The sequence below is a fragment of the Catharus ustulatus genome, chromosome 14, assembly GCF_009819885.2.
Source record: "Catharus ustulatus isolate bCatUst1 chromosome 14, bCatUst1.pri.v2, whole genome shotgun sequence".
Taxonomy (NCBI): Eukaryota; Metazoa; Chordata; class Aves; order Passeriformes; family Turdidae; genus Catharus; species Catharus ustulatus.
In genome coordinates, this window is record NC_046234.1 from 6,342,997 (window position 1) to 6,360,835 (window position 17,839).

At 43.1% G+C, this 17,839-nt stretch overlaps 1 protein-coding gene across 2 annotated transcripts in view; it reads right to left on the bottom strand.

Moving 5' to 3' along the window:
* Positions 1–17,839, bottom strand: part of AMOT (angiomotin) — a 59,519-nt gene that overhangs the window by 11,578 nt on the left and 30,102 nt on the right. For both annotated transcript variants that reach the window (XM_033072297.2, XM_033072296.2), the window contains exons 4-7: positions 13,989–14,442; positions 12,459–12,603; positions 11,063–11,155; positions 8,393–8,538 (exon numbers count right to left, since the gene is read on the bottom strand). In XM_033072297.2, the coding sequence (XP_032928188.1) occupies positions 8,393–8,538; positions 11,063–11,155; positions 12,459–12,603; positions 13,989–14,442 (838 nt within the window). The remainder of the gene's footprint in view (positions 1–8,392; positions 8,539–11,062; positions 11,156–12,458; positions 12,604–13,988; positions 14,443–17,839) is intronic.

The window sequence follows — 17,839 nt, forward strand, 5'->3', positions numbered from 1 at the left end:
GGCAGGATTAAAACAAACTAAAATATGAATTTAAAAAAAAAAAAAGAAAAAAAAAGAATAGAACATATCCAGGGCCCAGCTCTATTCAAATATAGGGAATACTGCACACCTGTGGGCATTATTTTGTTTAAGAAAAGAGCAATTGCAATTAGCTGGCCCTGTGCAACAAATCTGGGCCAGTGCTTTTGTAGCTCTGATTGTCATAAACCCTGAACTACAAAAATAGCAGGAAGAAGGCAACTTTTCCCAAGAATCAGAGCCAAAGTTCTAGAGAAGCACCACAATGCAAAACACAGCCTCCCTTATGTGAGTTCAAAGAGCTGCTCTACAGCTCCATGGCAGAGAAGTCCACTGAGGGATATTAAAGACAAAAGACACCACTTCTGGCTCAGGAAGTCCTTCTTGGAAGCGGAAAGGATTCTGTGAAAGTATCAGTGCTTGCTGGCCCCATTCTGAACAGTGTTCCCTAGGAATGTGCTCTCAGATTCACACAGGATACTTTGATCTGAACAACACAAGCTGTTCTTACATCACACCTTTGTTCCAAAAAGGTCTTATCATGTGTTTCTTAAAATATTTTCCCTTTTCTCACTCCTGTTCCTTCAGGCAATGCGAGAAGCAGAGACAGAAAAATCTCCCGACACCATTAATCCCAGACAGAGTATCCTTTTCTTCTCTCCATAAAGTCAGCAGGCATCTAATCTCACAGCAGGAATGTTGCTGCCTTAGAGGATTTTCCCCAAACAAGAATTTTATAATAAAAGTTACAATAAACAGTGAGCAATCCAGCCAAAGGACTTCCTACCAGTGCACGTACAGTAGAAAGGTATTCTTTGATTGCTCAAGATTTCAAGCCTTGTTTGGAATGGGAGTGATGAGAACATTTTAATGTAACTTAATAGTCTGCTGCTGCTCTGCAGAAGATCAATAAATATGTTGTAGTTACTGAATCTTTTTATTCCAGAACATAGTACTTGATAACACCAATTTAAGGTTTGTCAGACTCTACTAAAGTGTGGATTAATGCACCAATTTTAAATTTAGATTGACAGAAGCTCAAAGTAGCCAAAAGTGATAAATACAGAGTCAGCAACAGAACCCAGAAATGGAGAGCACTCAGTATCTTGGGTTTTGACCTGGCCAAGAGTGAGGAACAACTTGATAAACTCACTAGCAGTGAAAAACCATGCATGGAGCTACAAAATAATTTCTTCAAAACCAGCTATCCTCCCTCTCTCTTCTTTATAAAAGAAGTTAAGGATGAGGTGATGGACACTTGGTCTCATTACCTACTACAAAGTATTTAAATTTCTGAGCAGTTTTTTAAATAAGAAGGTAAAATCCTGCAAAAGCAGCCACAGACAACATTTTACAGTTTCAAAATCAACAAACCTGAGTATGCATATGTGTGGATTAACGTTCTGGCCTGCATTCAAAGAATACCAAGAGCCCAGCCAAAAAGCAGAATTAGGACACAGAAATTCCACTGAAACATTCACTTTGAACGTGCTCCCATCAGCCAAACCTGCAGGTGAAAAGTTGCAACACAAGCTGTTGCCCAAGTTCCCAGCACTGCCTGCACACGCCTGACTCGGGCACCAGACCCAACGTACAGGCACAGCTTGTTCAGTGGCTTTGCAGAAAGACAATTTCTTTTTTCTCCCTTCACAAGATGCACTTCATTTTCCAGCATCAGAAAGAATTTGGAATGTTGGAAGATTTAGGGCTGGTGCGTGTATTCTTTTTGACAGCTTGAAACCAAAATTAATTCATTAATTCCTCAAATAATTTTCGGGTTTTTGGAACCCAGGTGTTCAGTAAGTTTTAAAGGCATGGGGTGTGCTCCAGACAACTCAACTTTCCTAATGTCTTTTGTCAGAATGATCCTTTCTCTGTAAGACAATCTCATTTCATGCACTTGCTGCCCTCAGTTAAGTCACTGCATATTCTGGCACTCTAATTCATTTCCAGCTCTGCGACTGCAAGTATTTGTGAGAGAAATTCACCTTTCTGTAAACCAGGATTCTCCAGAAGTGGTAGAAGGGCAATCTAAATTTCTCCATTTTTGGTTTTCATCTCTCTGACTGGATCTGAACTCTCAATGTAAAGAGGATCAGGAATGATTCTTCCAAGCACAGAGGGATTTCATTACCAGAAATCAAGAGTATGATCTTGTTTTCCTAAGACAGGAATTGGAAACAATTTCCTGAGTATTGCCAGGGTGCTGAAGACATAACTAAGATGGGAAGAAGGAAAAAAGGCAGCGTGCTGAGGCTTGTTCTTGGTCATCTGCCATGGATTCCCCACCCTCTCTCTCCCAGCAAAGAACCAAAACTGGCTGCTCAGTGCCAAGGGCCACAGCAACATCTCCCAGGGCAGGGGTGGCATCAAAGGATGCAGGAATTCTCTCCTCTGCATCAGGCCTTGCAGTGAACACGTGCTCTAGATAAGAGCTCATTCCTGAAGCTTTACAAGGATGCAGTCACACCCTTTGGGATGTAATTTTAAATAAATTTGACAAGATAGTAATTTTCCTTTTGATGGTACAGCATTTAACTAAGAAGCAAGCTCATGTTCACATAATGTATCGTAACTGCTTTGCCTCCAAGGGTGCTCTGAAAATGCAGAGCATTTTGCTAATGAGAATATCTTTATTTTAACACCTATTTACGATGTAAGATCTCAAATAACCTCAGTGCATGTCTGGAAGCACAGCAGGATGACTCTATCCATTCCCAGCATTTCCTACAGCACAATTTTAATAATGTCCTTATCATCTCCAGGTCAATCTCTGACTGCTTTGGAAAATGTCCTAACCAAGTAGCAGAGGTCAGGCTACAATTTCATCAACAAAATTTTCTAACTAAACCAATGTAAACAGGAGCAGTCACTCTCCAGTTGCCATTTACTACAAAGTTTATGTAAATTCTGCAACAGGACTGAGAACAAGAAAAATAAAGATGACCATGACTGTCCTGGGCTCTGCAGGCATTCAGTGCACAAAGAATAAAATAATGCTGGGAATATCCCTCAAAGATTCCCTGGCTGCCTGATCAAGTATTTCCACCTTCATTTAATTTCCCCTCTCTCTTGGCACGTACTTGCATGGTCTAAAATCAATGGCCAAAGTTTTCCTCTCAGAAACAGGAGGTATTTGATTATTACTACAACTGCCCAGCAGAAAAGGAATTAACAACATTCCAGAAGTCAAACAAATCTTGTTCTTCATTTATTTAGGCTTTGACAAACCATGCAATGCCTTTCAGGGATCCCAGGTCCTTGCAGAGGGAAGGCTCTGGGAAGGCACAGAGGTTTCATGGAAAGGAAGCAGGGGCACACAGGAATGAGGAGTTTTCAGTCAAGTCACAAGGCACAAAGGAGGCTCTAACATCCTCCAAGTGGAGCTGCTTGTGCAGGACAAACACAGCCCTGGACACAGCAGGTGAGGGGGAAGGATCTTCTTTTTGGGAAGAGATTCATTGCTTCCAGATGTGTTACTCAGCAAAGATTTTTATTTTTTTTCCTGGGGAAGAAGAGAAGACTTCCTGCAATGATTCAGAACTCTCCCGGGCATTTTGTCAAACCCAGCCATTACCCTCTTCATCTTGGACAGCTCCTATTTCAGCAAATTGGTAACACTCATCAGCATCTGCTTCTCTCCCACCCACTATTTCTGATGTCTTCAAAGTCCTTTGTTTAATATATTCAGGGTGTTTTCATAACATTCTGGGTTTATCCTAAAGCTGAATCCATTCAGATGCAGCTGAAAATGTGTTTCCCCACAAGAATTTGCCTGCTATGGCAGAAATGTAGTTAAAAAAAAAAAAAAAAAAAGAGCCAGCAAGCACGTTTAAATCACCTCACCCTCTTGCACTTGGAATATATTCCTCTAGGATGCCTTTGAACCCTCAGTTTGTTTGAATTCAGGCCCAACAAGGCGCCAGTGGCCTCGGCAAGAATTCCTGCTGAAACAATTTGGAAACACTATCCCCTTGCTAGGGAACAGTGTTTGTGGTATGGGAATGTCACAATGTCGTCGCCTGTTTGTTTGTGTTAAAATAAAAGTTCTAACTCTCAAAGCCACCTCTGGAAAATCACTAACAGGCAGAATATGTGAGACAGTGACATGGCAATAAAAAGGCAGTTCTGTCACAAAAATGCAGCTCATTAGAGGGAACCAGCTACAGGGAAAACAAGGAGGTTTCTCTCCTCTGCACCCAATCCATCCAGGAGTGACAAGCCATCCAAAAAGTGTCTCTTTTAGAAGTAACACCTTCCTGAAAGGAGTATTAGGTAGCTCTCAGAGTCTATGTGGAACAAAGCTGTGGAGACCAAGAATAGCTTTTTATAGACCCAGGGAAGTGACTGGAAAAAAACTAGACCAGGCATCAAGCAGACAGCTCTCCTTTGGGTCTCCTCCCTACAAGCCAGAGCTCTGTTCTGAAACTATCTAAGGCACAGCATAAAAAGTACAATAGATGTCATTGGGAAATGTATTTTTGTATTTCTCCCCCACACAGAACCCTCAGTGTTATCAGAAACAGAGCATTTTTTTTCTCTCCACAACAGCACAATGAGAAATGAGCACAGTATCTCAGCTGGTATCTGCTTCATGTGGAATTCTGGTGAATTAAGGATCTTAGAACTTCTAAGCAATTTTAGAAAAGATATTTCATTCAAACTTGTTCCCTCCCTTATCCCCCAGCTTCTACCCATTAGAGAGGTCATCTGTCTCCTCTTCCCACTGCAAGGTGTGTGTGTGAGGATGGCAAAAGCAGATATTTTTATCTCCCTGGTGGTTGTCACTATTCTTCAAAGCTGTCTCCTTGAGGCACTCTAAAAAAGTGGTTTGTAAAGCAGTGGAGTAAAGGAGTACAAGTTACACTACTACAAAAACCCACAAACCTTTCTTCAGTTGAAGTGTGGTCTTCCATGGTATATATTAAACAGGGTAAGCAGAAATGACCAAGTTTGAGGGAAAAAAAAAATTCAAACCAGTCACACTTGTAACCTCTGCACTCAGCAGTTGTGGTCAGATAAAGTATTTGGCATCAAACTCCCTCCTGCAACATTCCAAGTCTGGTAAGGACTGGCAGCAAGTCAGCATTTACTCAGTGTCAGGTGGGTCAGGATGGTCCTTTCTGCAAAGCCAGCAGTACTAGCCCTGGCCCAGAGCAAAGCCCAGTTTAACTGCTCCTTCTCCAGGCTCTCAAGGTGTATGGGAGCAGAAGGGGTTAAATCCTGTGTGACCAGCCACAGCCCACCTGAGACCCTCACAGCAACCCATGCTCCAAAATGAGAATTTTTCATTGCTTTAGCTCCAAATATTATTATCACTAACTGTTTCTGTGACATACATTTTTAAACCAACACATTTTACCTCAAATATGTTCAATTTATGTCAACTGTATTACATGCAATGAAAATAATCTGAAGTTTTGATTTCAGAAACCACAGACCAGCACTTCACTAGAAACAATTTTAGTAAGCTGCTGATTTATGCAAAACTGTGGAACATTTACTAAAGAGAAGAACAAAAATAGAGAAGTGAAAATAGGGGTTAATAACTGTATATCTTTGTGGAGAGTAGAGAAGTAGTGAAGTTTAAATATTATATATAAAACATATACATATTTAGCAATTCTGTTCACAGATATTTAAGTTTGCTTTAAATATTTATGATCACTCAACCCTATTTTACACTTTGCAGAAATAAACCCCACACTACCAAAAACTTTAAGGGCAGCTTGTTCTAAATTTGAAGAGCCATTTCACCCCTGCTAACAGAGGAAGCATTCTGTGAATGTCTCCTTTTGCATCCAACTGCTTCACACTGTACTTCAGGATCTCCAACATCATTCCTTTCTCCATCACATTTAGCATCCTTTATCTCTCCTTTCACTCTAACTTGGATGCTAAACTCCAGGATATATAAAAAACTCTCAAAGCTCCACAGGTGTAGACAAGTGTCTACATTTTACAGATGGGTGGTTTTGTCCAGACTGGCAATTCAAGCCAAGGGTTTTGAAAAGAATCTAAAGCTCCAATTCCAATGCAACATTTAAATTCAGTTCCAGTCCTTTATGGCTTATAGCTCCCCCTAGAATGGAAATATTCTTTTTATAAAGGATCTGGTGCATACAAGGCAAGGCTACTCTGCTTAAGAGGAAGTGAAAATGGAATGGGTAAAAAGAAAAGCTGCAAATGGACATCACAGGAGGCAACAACTGAAATATGCATCCCCCCTCAGGCCCTGAGCCAGAGTAGCTGCCAAACCTGAGCCTAAAAAACTCCACCCTCTTCTGCAGGACCAGTTTGGAAATTCCTGACAATTACTGGGACTAGTCAACTCAGATTAACCCAGCCAGAATAAAGAAATAATCCACAAATTGTTCATATCTCTTGGCCACTGAATGCCACTAACTCAGAATGGTGTTCCCAGCCCCTTCTCAAGGTGCTCTGAGCAGCTCCTTGGCTGCCTTTTGGAGTTACCAAACAGCCTGGGGATTGGAGAACTTCCCACAGCTCAACATTAATGAGGCAACAAATGCGTTATAATCCTAAGTACTCCATTAAAAAGTGATTTGGGAAGCCTGCAAAAGTGACTCTTTACCATTTGTTTCCCCTTATTCTCTTTCACCTCTAAGAAAAAGCAGAGTTAATTCCTGCTCCCTCACTGAGACGCTTCCATATTTATCTACAGCAGGAAGGGTGGCACTTCCTGCACACCCTGGGATTCAAGCAAAGGTTGGATGCATGTGACCACAAGCCCTCATGCAGATCATTTCACTCTCTATCAGCCTATGTGTGGGTTTTTTAGCTATCTTGTAATTTAGCCCAGAGTGACTTACCCATTTCACTGTTCTACCTAGGCAGAAATGCTTTGCCACAGCACTGAACCCAATTCTAGTAAAACAAGAGCAGTCTTTTGAAAATAAAGCATACAGTTATTATTACCCCTGAAGGCTTCAACTTTACTGTGAGGGAGCCAAAATTAGTGCCTATACAGAGGTTCAACCCATCTGTGTGTGCTGGCCCAGCTGATCAGAGCACCTCAATCCACACTGACTCCAAGCATTTTCCAGGGAAACCACAAGGATGTCCCATGTACTTGGAGTTAGTGACACATCAGACTTTTAAATAAAGTGCTGAAATTTGAATGAAAGCCAAAGAGCTCCAATACATTGCAGAATCAATGACAGGATAGTTTGAAAGCCAAGGAGAGCCATGTCACCTAAATTACCCTATAAAACCTAATGCTCCCTGTCCCCTGAGTGAGTGCAAGTCAGCCATGCCAGGCTAAAAGAGGCTATGACAGCAGGGAATCCCACAAAAAATGCTGGATGAGCAGAGCAGGTCCAGAGGGACTGAGGGAAGGCTTCCATGAAGAGATTAAAGGAAGGGCAAAAATTAAGGACACCAGGGAGAGACATACAAAGGTTCAGGGGAGGGCTATTAAGGCAAATTCAGAGCACAGAGAAGAAATTATCTACACCTGTATCTGCGAGAGGATATTCACTTAGAATTTGATCATTCCTCTGTTGGCACAACAGAATCCTGAAGGGAGAGAGAACTAAAAGCAGACAAGGGGAGGGTTTGAGGAATGTCTCTGAAGGCAGCAAAATTCAGGTGGACATAGGCACAGTGCCCAGCTGAGGGAGACGCTGAGTGCTGGTAGCCAGGGAGATGGCAGGGTTGGAGAACAAATCTGCAGTGAGGAAGTGTGCTTGGTCAGGAGATTTCCTCCTGAGACTCTCCATGGAGGAAGAGTAGGAGTAAAGGAAGCAGAGGCTGGAGTGGGAAGTGGGGCCTTTGAGAGGAGAGCAGAAGGCAGGAGGAAAGGACGGACACCGTGACGCAGAGGGGCACAAAGGTGAGAGCCATGAGTGGCAGGGACAAGGCTACAAAAGAAACTGCCGTGAAAGCTGCCCAGCTAAACAGCTCAAATGCATTATCTCCTTTTGGGAGAAAAGAGAGAGAAAACAACTAAGGTCATGCCCAGCTTATTACAAATGCTGAGCACATAGAGTGATCTGCACTGTCCCCACACCTGGCAAGGGAACAAGCTGCATTCATCTGATATTACTTGAAAGTCCATCCAGATCTGAATTCCTACCAAGTTCAGAACGTTTCCAGGCTGAGATTCCACTTCCAGCCCCGTTTTACAAGTGGAAACAAAAAGAAAACAAAATATGGTTGCTTAAACAAGAGCATTTCCAGGGAAATGGAGATTTGTGGCTTATCCGTTTAGCTAGTCAACACAAAGCTAAGCCGATAGAAACAGCTTTGAAAAAAGCAGATTTCCTTATAACTTCCACAAGACAAACTCATTCCCACAGCCACTTTTGCTGGAACACAAGGTACCCTGACTCCCCTCTCTCAGCATCCTCACCTCCTCCTCCAGTTTCACCACCTTGGCCTGAGCATTGTTCAAGGCCTGGTCTCGGATCTCGATGTGTCTCCGCTGGTCCTCGTTGGTGGAGCGGGCAGCAGCCAGCTCTATTTCCAGTTTCTCTTTTTCCCTCTGTGTTTCCTTGTCTAGGGATAAAAAAAAGTGATAGTTGTCAATGCACAGCACTTGTCTCTGCCCAGTTTTCAGGAGCCTTTCACTCCAGAGGTGAAGGGAACATTGCACTGGGACTTCTCACAAGAAAGGGAATGCAAATCTAGTCCTAAGAGGAAAAATAAAAGGACATGGCTTTCAAGGAAGAGAAGGACCTGTAATCCTGAAAAACTAGTATGGTACCTTCAAGCAACAATGTGCCACAAAGATAGTGAGAAGGAATAGAAGGTGCATCACTCAGTACAGTTACTCAGGTAATTTGCTGTGATTATGCAGATGGTTACTGAAACTTGGCACCTCTTCACCTCTGAGGTTTCAGCAGTGGAAAACAAACTGAGTAACTTTAATATCTCAGGCAGGGGAGAGAGATAGACTGGTGTTCCTGAAACACTTGTGCTCCTTTTTTCCACACTGACCCCCCAAACTGGAAAGGGGTTCTGTCCCTTCACAGAGGAACCTCCAGCAATGTCTTCAGAGGAGTCAGAAAACAAATCAGCAGTAAGAACTCCTCAGTCTTCTTCTACTGCCTGTAGAAATGACCCCCTGGGCCAGAAGTGAGGCACATACATCTGTTCTGTCCCTTCTCAGAGCAGACCTGCCACCCCAAACACAGCAGTTCATCCTTTGCTGCCACTCTCCAGGAAAAGCTGGATGCTGTTGGAGCAGCAATGCTGAGTGTTGCAGGAACAGGGCACTGCAACATGAAGGCATCACCTTCATAAAAAAAATAGATAGGATAAAAATAATTGGAGACTGGAGAAATTATCACACAGGGGTGTAAGGCAAAGCCACAACACAGAGCTGATGTCCTCTGTGTATGTTGCCATTCCCAGCTCAAGCCAACCAACTCCAAAGATAACATTAACCCACTCGCTGGATACACAACCACAGAATACTCCCTGGAGTGATCTACACCCAGCTCTGATGACACCAGAGAAACTGCATTCCAGAAACCAATATCCCACGACAAAGGAATGAGGACAAGGAGTGGAAGGCTTGAAAAACAGGAACGAGGTGCTGGGTGTTAGGACAGACTGCATATGGAGTACACAGGCCCGTTTGTGCAAGCATGTGCATAACTATATTTACAGGACCACAATTACTCCCTTTCTTCTGCCAGCAAAGAGCCAGGAGCAAAGCTTTAGCAACACAGAGTAGCTAAAGATTCCCTTCTGCCAGGGAATCAACACAGCCCACACACAGGTTGCAAAACAAACCTGTCCACCAGCAGCACCCAGAGCTCTGCAGAGCAAACTCTAAGTACTCTCAGAGGCAGCCCAGGACATAAGGACAAATGTCATCACCTGCTTATTTTTTTTGCCCATCTTTTCCCAGCATTTTTCCTCCACCCAGGAATGAGCTGCTGCCAGTATGAGCAATAACACTGTACTGCATTGAGACAGGGTGGCATTATGCCAGCAGGTATCAGTCAGTGCTACCAGGCTGTTTGTTAATCTTGCAGAGAGGCTTTTGGAGGTTTTGTTGCAGACTTTTCTCCAAATGGGAACTGCTTCACTTGACAAGTGCCTGCAGCACCCCTAGAAATGCTGGGACTGATGAAATGCAGCACTGATTTCCATGTTCATCCAAAAAGAGAGGCCCCATGGCTTTGAGCTCCCCACCCTTCTGGATGCACCTATGAACCTCAGTGTCCACCCAGCAGGAGAGACTAAACTCCCAGACTTCCCAGTACCACCAGGAGTTTGGGATTCACTCCCTGACAGCCATTTGCTTGCAAGACAAACCACAAGGAATAAGCTAAAGATGACACAAGAGAGGGACACCAGAATCTGTCAGGGTAGCTGCAGCGTCTATTACACCACAGAAAAACTCTGTTTTGCAATTTTATTGCACTACCTTTTTATATAACAATTGGAGAAAAGTGAGCATTGTCAGAAGGGTGGAGCACACTGTGGGATGAGAGAAAAGTTGGCCCGGCGCCGTCGGCCTCAAGACATTTCAGAACAAAGGAAAAGCAGCATTTCACACCCATCATTTTGGTTTGCCTTGTGATAAATGCACTGCTTGGACAGAATTCCTGACCCTCACCCAGCCCAGCAGATTGCAGGAGTGTTCATCCCCTTTATTTTTGCTGAACAGGATAGGGCAGTGGCAAATTAAAGAGGAAGGAGATAGGAGACCTACCAGGCTCCTCTCCTGCTGGCCCTAACTCGTGCCAGGACTCCTGTCAGCCTGGGAAGGTTTCATTTCAAAGCTTTCAAGGAATAAAATGTGTGGATAAAATATGTAAATGATGGGGTAAACACTAATTTACAGTTTAACTGCAAATTACCTTTGCTCCAAAATCTCTAATAAATCCCATCAGATAGACTTTACATACTGACAGAAAAGGAATTCTTGGATCCCTCCTCCCTTCTCCACTGCCAGTTTTGGACTGCCACTGCCCTGATTTCTGTGCTGATAATTAACCTGCTGCACTGTCCTCCTTCCCAGGGTGACTGGAGCTTTCCACTGACCCATAATGGCTGTGGAACTCACTTTGTGCAAAGAGCTGGGAGATGGTTTTCCGATTGTCTTCAGAGCCCTCAAACTCCTTCTCTGCCAGCTGCTTGTTGGCTGTCTCCATACGTTCTGCAAAAATATTCAATAAAAGCAAGCTAAATAATTAAAAACTTTCAAGCATTAAGTTACATCAGCTCAGGGCATTCCTGATGCTGGGGGAATGGATATCCTAATTCTTCAGCCTATCAGAAATTGGCACTCACTATTGAAATGTTAAGGAAATGCATTCAATGAGATGAAACAGGTTAAACTTAAAAAAAAAATTATTTTAAACATTTATAACACAGAAGTTTATTTTTTCAATTTATACCTTTATTTTTTCCACACAAATAAACTCCACCATGCTATTAAAACATCTCTTATAATTTTCCACTAGATCTTAACAGAAGATTAAATCACGGTTGTTCAATTACCTGACTTGAAGAATAGTGTAAAAGCCTAAAAACAGCTTAACACCTCTGCTGCTTCAAGAAATTTTATCAGTTTGTGAAAATTAGAATGAAATGTTTATTCTGTGTTTTATTATTAATAAGATTATTTAATGCAGGCCTCTGTGTACAGAAGTGAGAAATGTATAGCTTTAATTCTGGGACGCAAAACAATTTCTGTGAGTTTGTAAAAGACATGAGGCAATGAGAGCATGCAGGACAATCAGAAGGCTTCCTTAAAAAAATTAAACTTTCAGTTTAAACAACTGTTTGTGCATCTTCAAAAACCTCAAATTGCAGATATTTTCCACCTTCCAAACTAATGCTTAAACTTCCACCCCCAGTAAGGTCAAATACCACTCAACACCACTCTGCTGCCAGCCGTGGTGCTGCCTCAGCCTCTTAGCAAGAGCCAGACACCAATAACATCTCACTCTGGAAAAGGAAGGGAGATCCAAAAAAACAGATGCCTACATTGATAAGGAATGACAAGACCTTCAGGAAGAACAGGCACTCTGCAGTTTGTATGTCAGTGTAAAAAGGGTCACTGGACAGGAAATAAAGTGAACGTGCCTGGTGTGGGATTAGGCAGTCAGCAAAACCTCTTTCCATTTGTGTAAACTGAACAAATTGTACAAATTGTCTCTAGGATAAAAGACATGAGAGAATTCCAGGCTTGCATCTGGTTTATGGTATTTGGCTTATCACATGTTTCTTGTCAATGAGAAACAGGCTGGAATTGAAAGACTACAGCCCTCTCCTAAACCTGTCTTTTCCATTCTTCCAGCAAGCACTTAAAATCTCTGACTACTGAATGCACCTGAGTATCCTGTCATATTCCAGTCGTGTCAGACACTGAATTCTGCAGCAAAACTCTGTCCTGCTGAGAAAGTATAACAATAAAAACCCCCTGCATTGAAGAACAGAAGTTTTACTTCATTTACCTCTTAGATCCCTGTTGAAATCATGAAGCCTACGAATTTCTCCTTCCAGTTTGTTTCTCATGGCCTTTTCCAGGGCATCCCGCTTAGAGGATGATTTCTCCAGGTTTTTGTATGCCTCTGAAACTTGCTGAATTTCTGTTTCCAGCTGCAGTGGAAGTACAAACAAGCACTTATTATTTTTCACTAACAAATTTCATTGTCTCAGACAGATTACTTTGTCTCAAGTGTTCTTTATTGAGGGAAACCTACACTTATATACTGAGAATAAAAAATAAAGTCTCAAGTCCATGATGAATCCCTCTATAGAAAGAATACCAGTGGCTGAATAATTTTGCAATAAAATATGCTTTATCCTTCCTTTTAGCCTTCAGTGTAAAGCTTCTCTGATCATTCAGAGCAGGAGATTCTCTCCTAACTCTCCTTGTTGGGCATGGTTTGCTATGGAAGGTGAATCCACACCATAGCAAACCCCATCAGCACTGTCTACAGCCAGTGATTAGCAGGGAGGTGGAGGGGGCTGTCATTATCAGCAAGCTGTCAAACAATTCTCTCAAGTATTTCCTGGCTAGAAACTTTCTAAAAAAATACAACCAAACGAACAAATGTCCCTGGTAAGAGGTAACATGAGGAATAATGAGTGTGGAAAGCCACACTGGTCACCTGAACTCAAAGACAAGCAGCCACACATTTTTCTGCCCCCAAACACTGCTCAGTGCAAAGAGCACAGCAGGACCCACAAAATCTTAAATTGCTAAGTAGCATTAGCCATTCTACAGCTGCAAGGCAAAAGCAAAGCTGACCTTCTGCCAGGCTTTGAATTACTGATCATCAAGAAGTTATTTCTGTGAGGCAGCATGAAAATACCTCCACACATGCACATTAATGATGGGTCTCACTGGGGTATTTTCTTTTAAATCTCTTAGCATCATTTACTCTGCTTGTTCCATAAAGCCAAAGGTGGCAAATAGCTGGGTCCAAATCAAGACATTAAATTTTCATGGAAATTGTGTGGTGTTGAGAGAGGGACAAAAGGAGTGTTAGTCCCAGTCCTGCAGTCCAAATGTCTTTAGTGTAGCCATAGTAGCACTGCTTGCCCTACACACTGTGGTGCCAACCAGTTTTGTAGCAATGTCCCCTGTGCCTCCTTGAGTGGCTGTGGTGTTGTGCCATCCCAAACAGGTCCTTCCTGCAGCTCTGAAGTCTTTTTGGGAAAATTAAACCTGCTGCTATCCTGGACAAGACTTAACTTAGCCAAGAAGCCAAGCAGTCAGCCTCTTCAGCAGCTGAGGAGCATGTGCTTTTGAGCACTGTTAGAACTGTTAGCAGAAAACTAAAGCTTTGATTCCATCTTCTGCCAAAGTTAAGCTGATGCCCAAAGGCACAGGACACAGACTAATCAATCTGCATACAAAAGACTCTAAAGTACATAATCAATCCCTTCAGCAAAGGAATCCAACAGCTGCAGACGAAATGATTCAATTAGGGACTAGACCAGAGACAGGAGAATGCCTGAATTCCACAACCACCCACCTTCTGCAGCCGGGCCACTTTCTCATAGCACCCATCCAGCTCCTGCCGTAGGGAGCGGTTCTCCTCAGACAGGATTTCCACCATCTGCTGGGCCCTGGAAACGATGGCAAAAGGATCTACTTGCATCTGCTGGTAGGGGGAAGGGATCTGCTGGGCCCGGGGCATCACGGAGTAGGAGTCGCCTTGCTGCTGCTGCGGGCCCAGGAAGGGCTGGCATAGTCGGTACAGATCTCCCTGATGGACTGGGTTGGACAAGAAAGGCTGCTGGGTCCGTGGCAGAATGCCAGGATCTGCCTGGCTGGGAGTCAGAGGTTGCTGGTGCTGAGAAGGGGACAGCCTAGAGGGTGGTGGAGACTGGAGCAAAGTCAAAGATCCCAGGGATGTCAAGGAAGAAGTCGGGCTGTGGTGGTGAGGTGGTCTCTGTTGTAACTGCAGCTGCACATCTGGGTTCTGCCTGGAAAACAGAGAGCACAGGCTCCATCACAGTCATGCAGGGGAAAGTGCACAAAACCAGGGACAAGGTGTGCAGCTCCTGTGCACAGGTCTTCCCATACAAAAGACTCAAGTGAGGCTTTCTTTCATTTTTTAAGCTCGTTTTTCAAAAGTGTTTCAAAATCAAATCTTTAGCAGAAAATTTATTCTAAGGGCACAAAGGCATTTCCACTTGAGACTATTTTTTTACAGAAATACCAAAAGAAAGTGCATCAACAACTACTGGCCAAAATTATTTTTGGAACTTTTCTCCACACTTTGTGGATAAAACTGTTCAACTAATGACTGCTAGGAAGAGGCTCTTTTGTTCTGACCTTAAATGTGCCATCTGTCATCGAGAAAACAATTAATTTTCTTCTGCAAGCCAGGATAGATAGTTAAAAGCATTGGCTGAACTTGATGCCAGTATTCCAGCACCACTGATCTGAGCTTTCTGAAATATCAACCAACAAACTGCAGCCTGGTTAAATGAGACAATTAAAGGATCTGAAAAGCAGCCCAAGAATCAGAAGCAGCATTTTCAGTCCAACCTGCACTGTGCTATGCAGTAGGTGTGTGTTTACTGCTCCTAACAATAACCTCTGCAGGCTATCAGAGATATATCTAACAATCTATAACATGCCTGAGTCCATCACAGAACTAAATCCAAGCTACACCTTCTCACATTTCCCAGGCTCTGGAGATCCCCAGCTCAACTCCTGCTGCATTAGCCAAGTAAGAAATCTGCCTGAGAAGACTGTGTGGATTTATCATGCTTGGATGACCTCAGGAGGCAGGATTTGCTTTCTCCTCCAAAAACATTCAACCTTTAACTTCTCTGGGTGTTCTTTATTCTAACAGTTGAAGTCCCTCCCTCTCCATGCTGCAGCCAGTCTCTTCTCAAGCACAGAGTTCAGCCCAGAGCAGACCCAGCCTGGCAGTTCAGCGTGTCCTGAAACACTCCTGCTGCTCTGACAAAATTTCCCACTCTTTGGGATGCAGCTCAGCCCTGCAGCTGGAAAAGCACACACTGTTGTTCCACCTGGCCAGAGCTGCTACAGAATACCCCCCTGGCTGCCTGTGCTCCCAGGAGGGACTCCTGCCCTGCAGAGGATGGACAAGGCAGCTCACAGCATTCCCATAGCACCAGGAGCCTTGGAGGGACTGACAACAGTGAGCAGGAAGCTGAGCTGGGAGCTAAAGGCTTACACAAAACACTTCTCAGCCCAAGTTCAAACACTCAGTACCATCCTTCCTGCTCCCCAAGAAAGGAGGAACCACTCCTTGTACCCACACTCACATCTGGGCATTACTCACATCTGGCAGCAGCACAGGGGAGTTCAGCAGCTCTCAGCCCAGCACAGGGTTCACTATTTCAGCATCATGCCCCCCATGTCTCATTGCCCTGTTCCCAGCAGAGAAACCTCCAGGCTCCCGCTCAATTCCTTAATGGAGAAACAAATCTAGCCTTTGTTAACTAAGAAAAAACAGAGAATCACTGCCCTAGCTACTGTTTCTCTCCTTCTCTCATTCAGGTGGCTGTGGTCCCTGCCAGCAGCATCGTTTCAGGAGCTGTATTTCCCCAGAAATAATCATTTGCAGCATGAGGATTTCAGGGGGTCATGCAGAAGAGCGATGTGCAATTAATTTCCTCAGGAATGTTCAGTTTAGTAGCAGCAATTTGGTTCTTCTCCTCCCAGGGGGGCAGCTCTACTTATTGTTGCATTGATTTCATTAACTTCATTTGCCAGTTCCCATCATGAAGAATGAGGCAAAACCATCACAGGCCATGCTCAAGGTCACCTGGTTTGTCTCAGGTAGTTTCCAGCTGCTTTCTTAGCTCACCCAGTTTTGTGCAGAGTTAAAACTTTGCATCCTCACAAACCACTCATCTCCTTGAGTTTATTCTTTACCTATCACCACAGCTCTGCTTTGATGCTGTAATCAATTAGGGAATAACCTTGCTGTGACATTTCATCTGTGATGACCTACTGAGTTAGATCAAAAAGAAATACATTCCTAGTCTGCCTCATGGATGCAAAAAACCAATTTTCAAACTACTAAACACTCTTTTCCCGTCCAAAACAACCTGGAGCAGTTACTATGGGAGACTGGTCTCAGTGAGGTAAAGTTATAAGCCTAATGAGGATGATTTAGATGCCAATGGTAGCAATTTGAGCTATTTGACTAAAAACATCTCCTTATTCTGTCAACAGAGATCCAGTGGAAGAACCTTGCTATCCTGAACACCAATGAAAGGAACAAAATGATGGCCAAAGAAACACAACAGCAGCACTTTAATTCTGGAGGGACAGTTGAACTGACATGACTTGTAATGATCCTTTTTTTAAAAGCCTACTGTAAAGAACAACTCTAGGAAATCATGTCTGAGTACTTCTAAACAGGATACATTTCCAAGAATTCCAGCATCTTGGCACTCACATCTAAAGCCTCTCACAATCTTGAAATTATACCAATCTTGTGGGCTCAAGCCAGAACATGAGAGCTTGGAGCCTCTAGTTCTGTGGCATTACCAACAGCATTAGGGCATCCAAAATGTCACAAATGCATTTATACTCCCAGTAAAATGAGATAGAACATCTGGGTTAATACATCCTATCTTCAAAAAAGTATTTAAAAATCCTAGTAACCTCACAGTGACACCAGACTTCTTAAGATCTTGCATGCAAACTTTTACATGCACATTCAAAGAACTTTTTGGCATCCTCACTATTTACAATTTTGTCTTGTAAAATACTTACATACATTTTGTGGGTAAAAAATACCTGGCTCTGGGATTTCTTTATATAAACAAGAGAATTGAAGAATTTATTTCTCTGGTAAAGCAATTTTGAGCTGAGAGAGTCAGAAAGGTAAATGAACACAATTTGGTTTTTTCAAGATTTTTAAGCCACACCGCAAAATGTAAAGGTAAAAATTACTATTGGTATCACCTAACAGTATTGCTGATAAAATGGTAGCAGAAAATTCCCTCCATGAGAGAATGAGTCCTCAGGTAACCCTGCAATACTAATCACAATTTTATCTGAACCAATCACTTCAGAAAAAAATGCAGACTCTCAAAACACATATACAACAGAATTACACAATCTCCTTCCATTTGCCTCAGTGTCACAGAGACCTGAATAAACCAAATGCAGGGGGTTGGAAACCTCAGAGCAATTATCCCCACAAGTGTTTGGGTTTGAAAGCATAACTTTAAGGGCCACTTCTCTTTGCACCACGCAGGAATTTCTGCTCCCTGGCACGGACCACACAGGCCAAGTGCAAACCTGGATTTATGGCTCTGCAATCCAAGGGTTACCTCAGCTTTTCAGGCAGGGAGACAGAGCCAGGGAGTCAGGGCAGCTCTGCAGCCA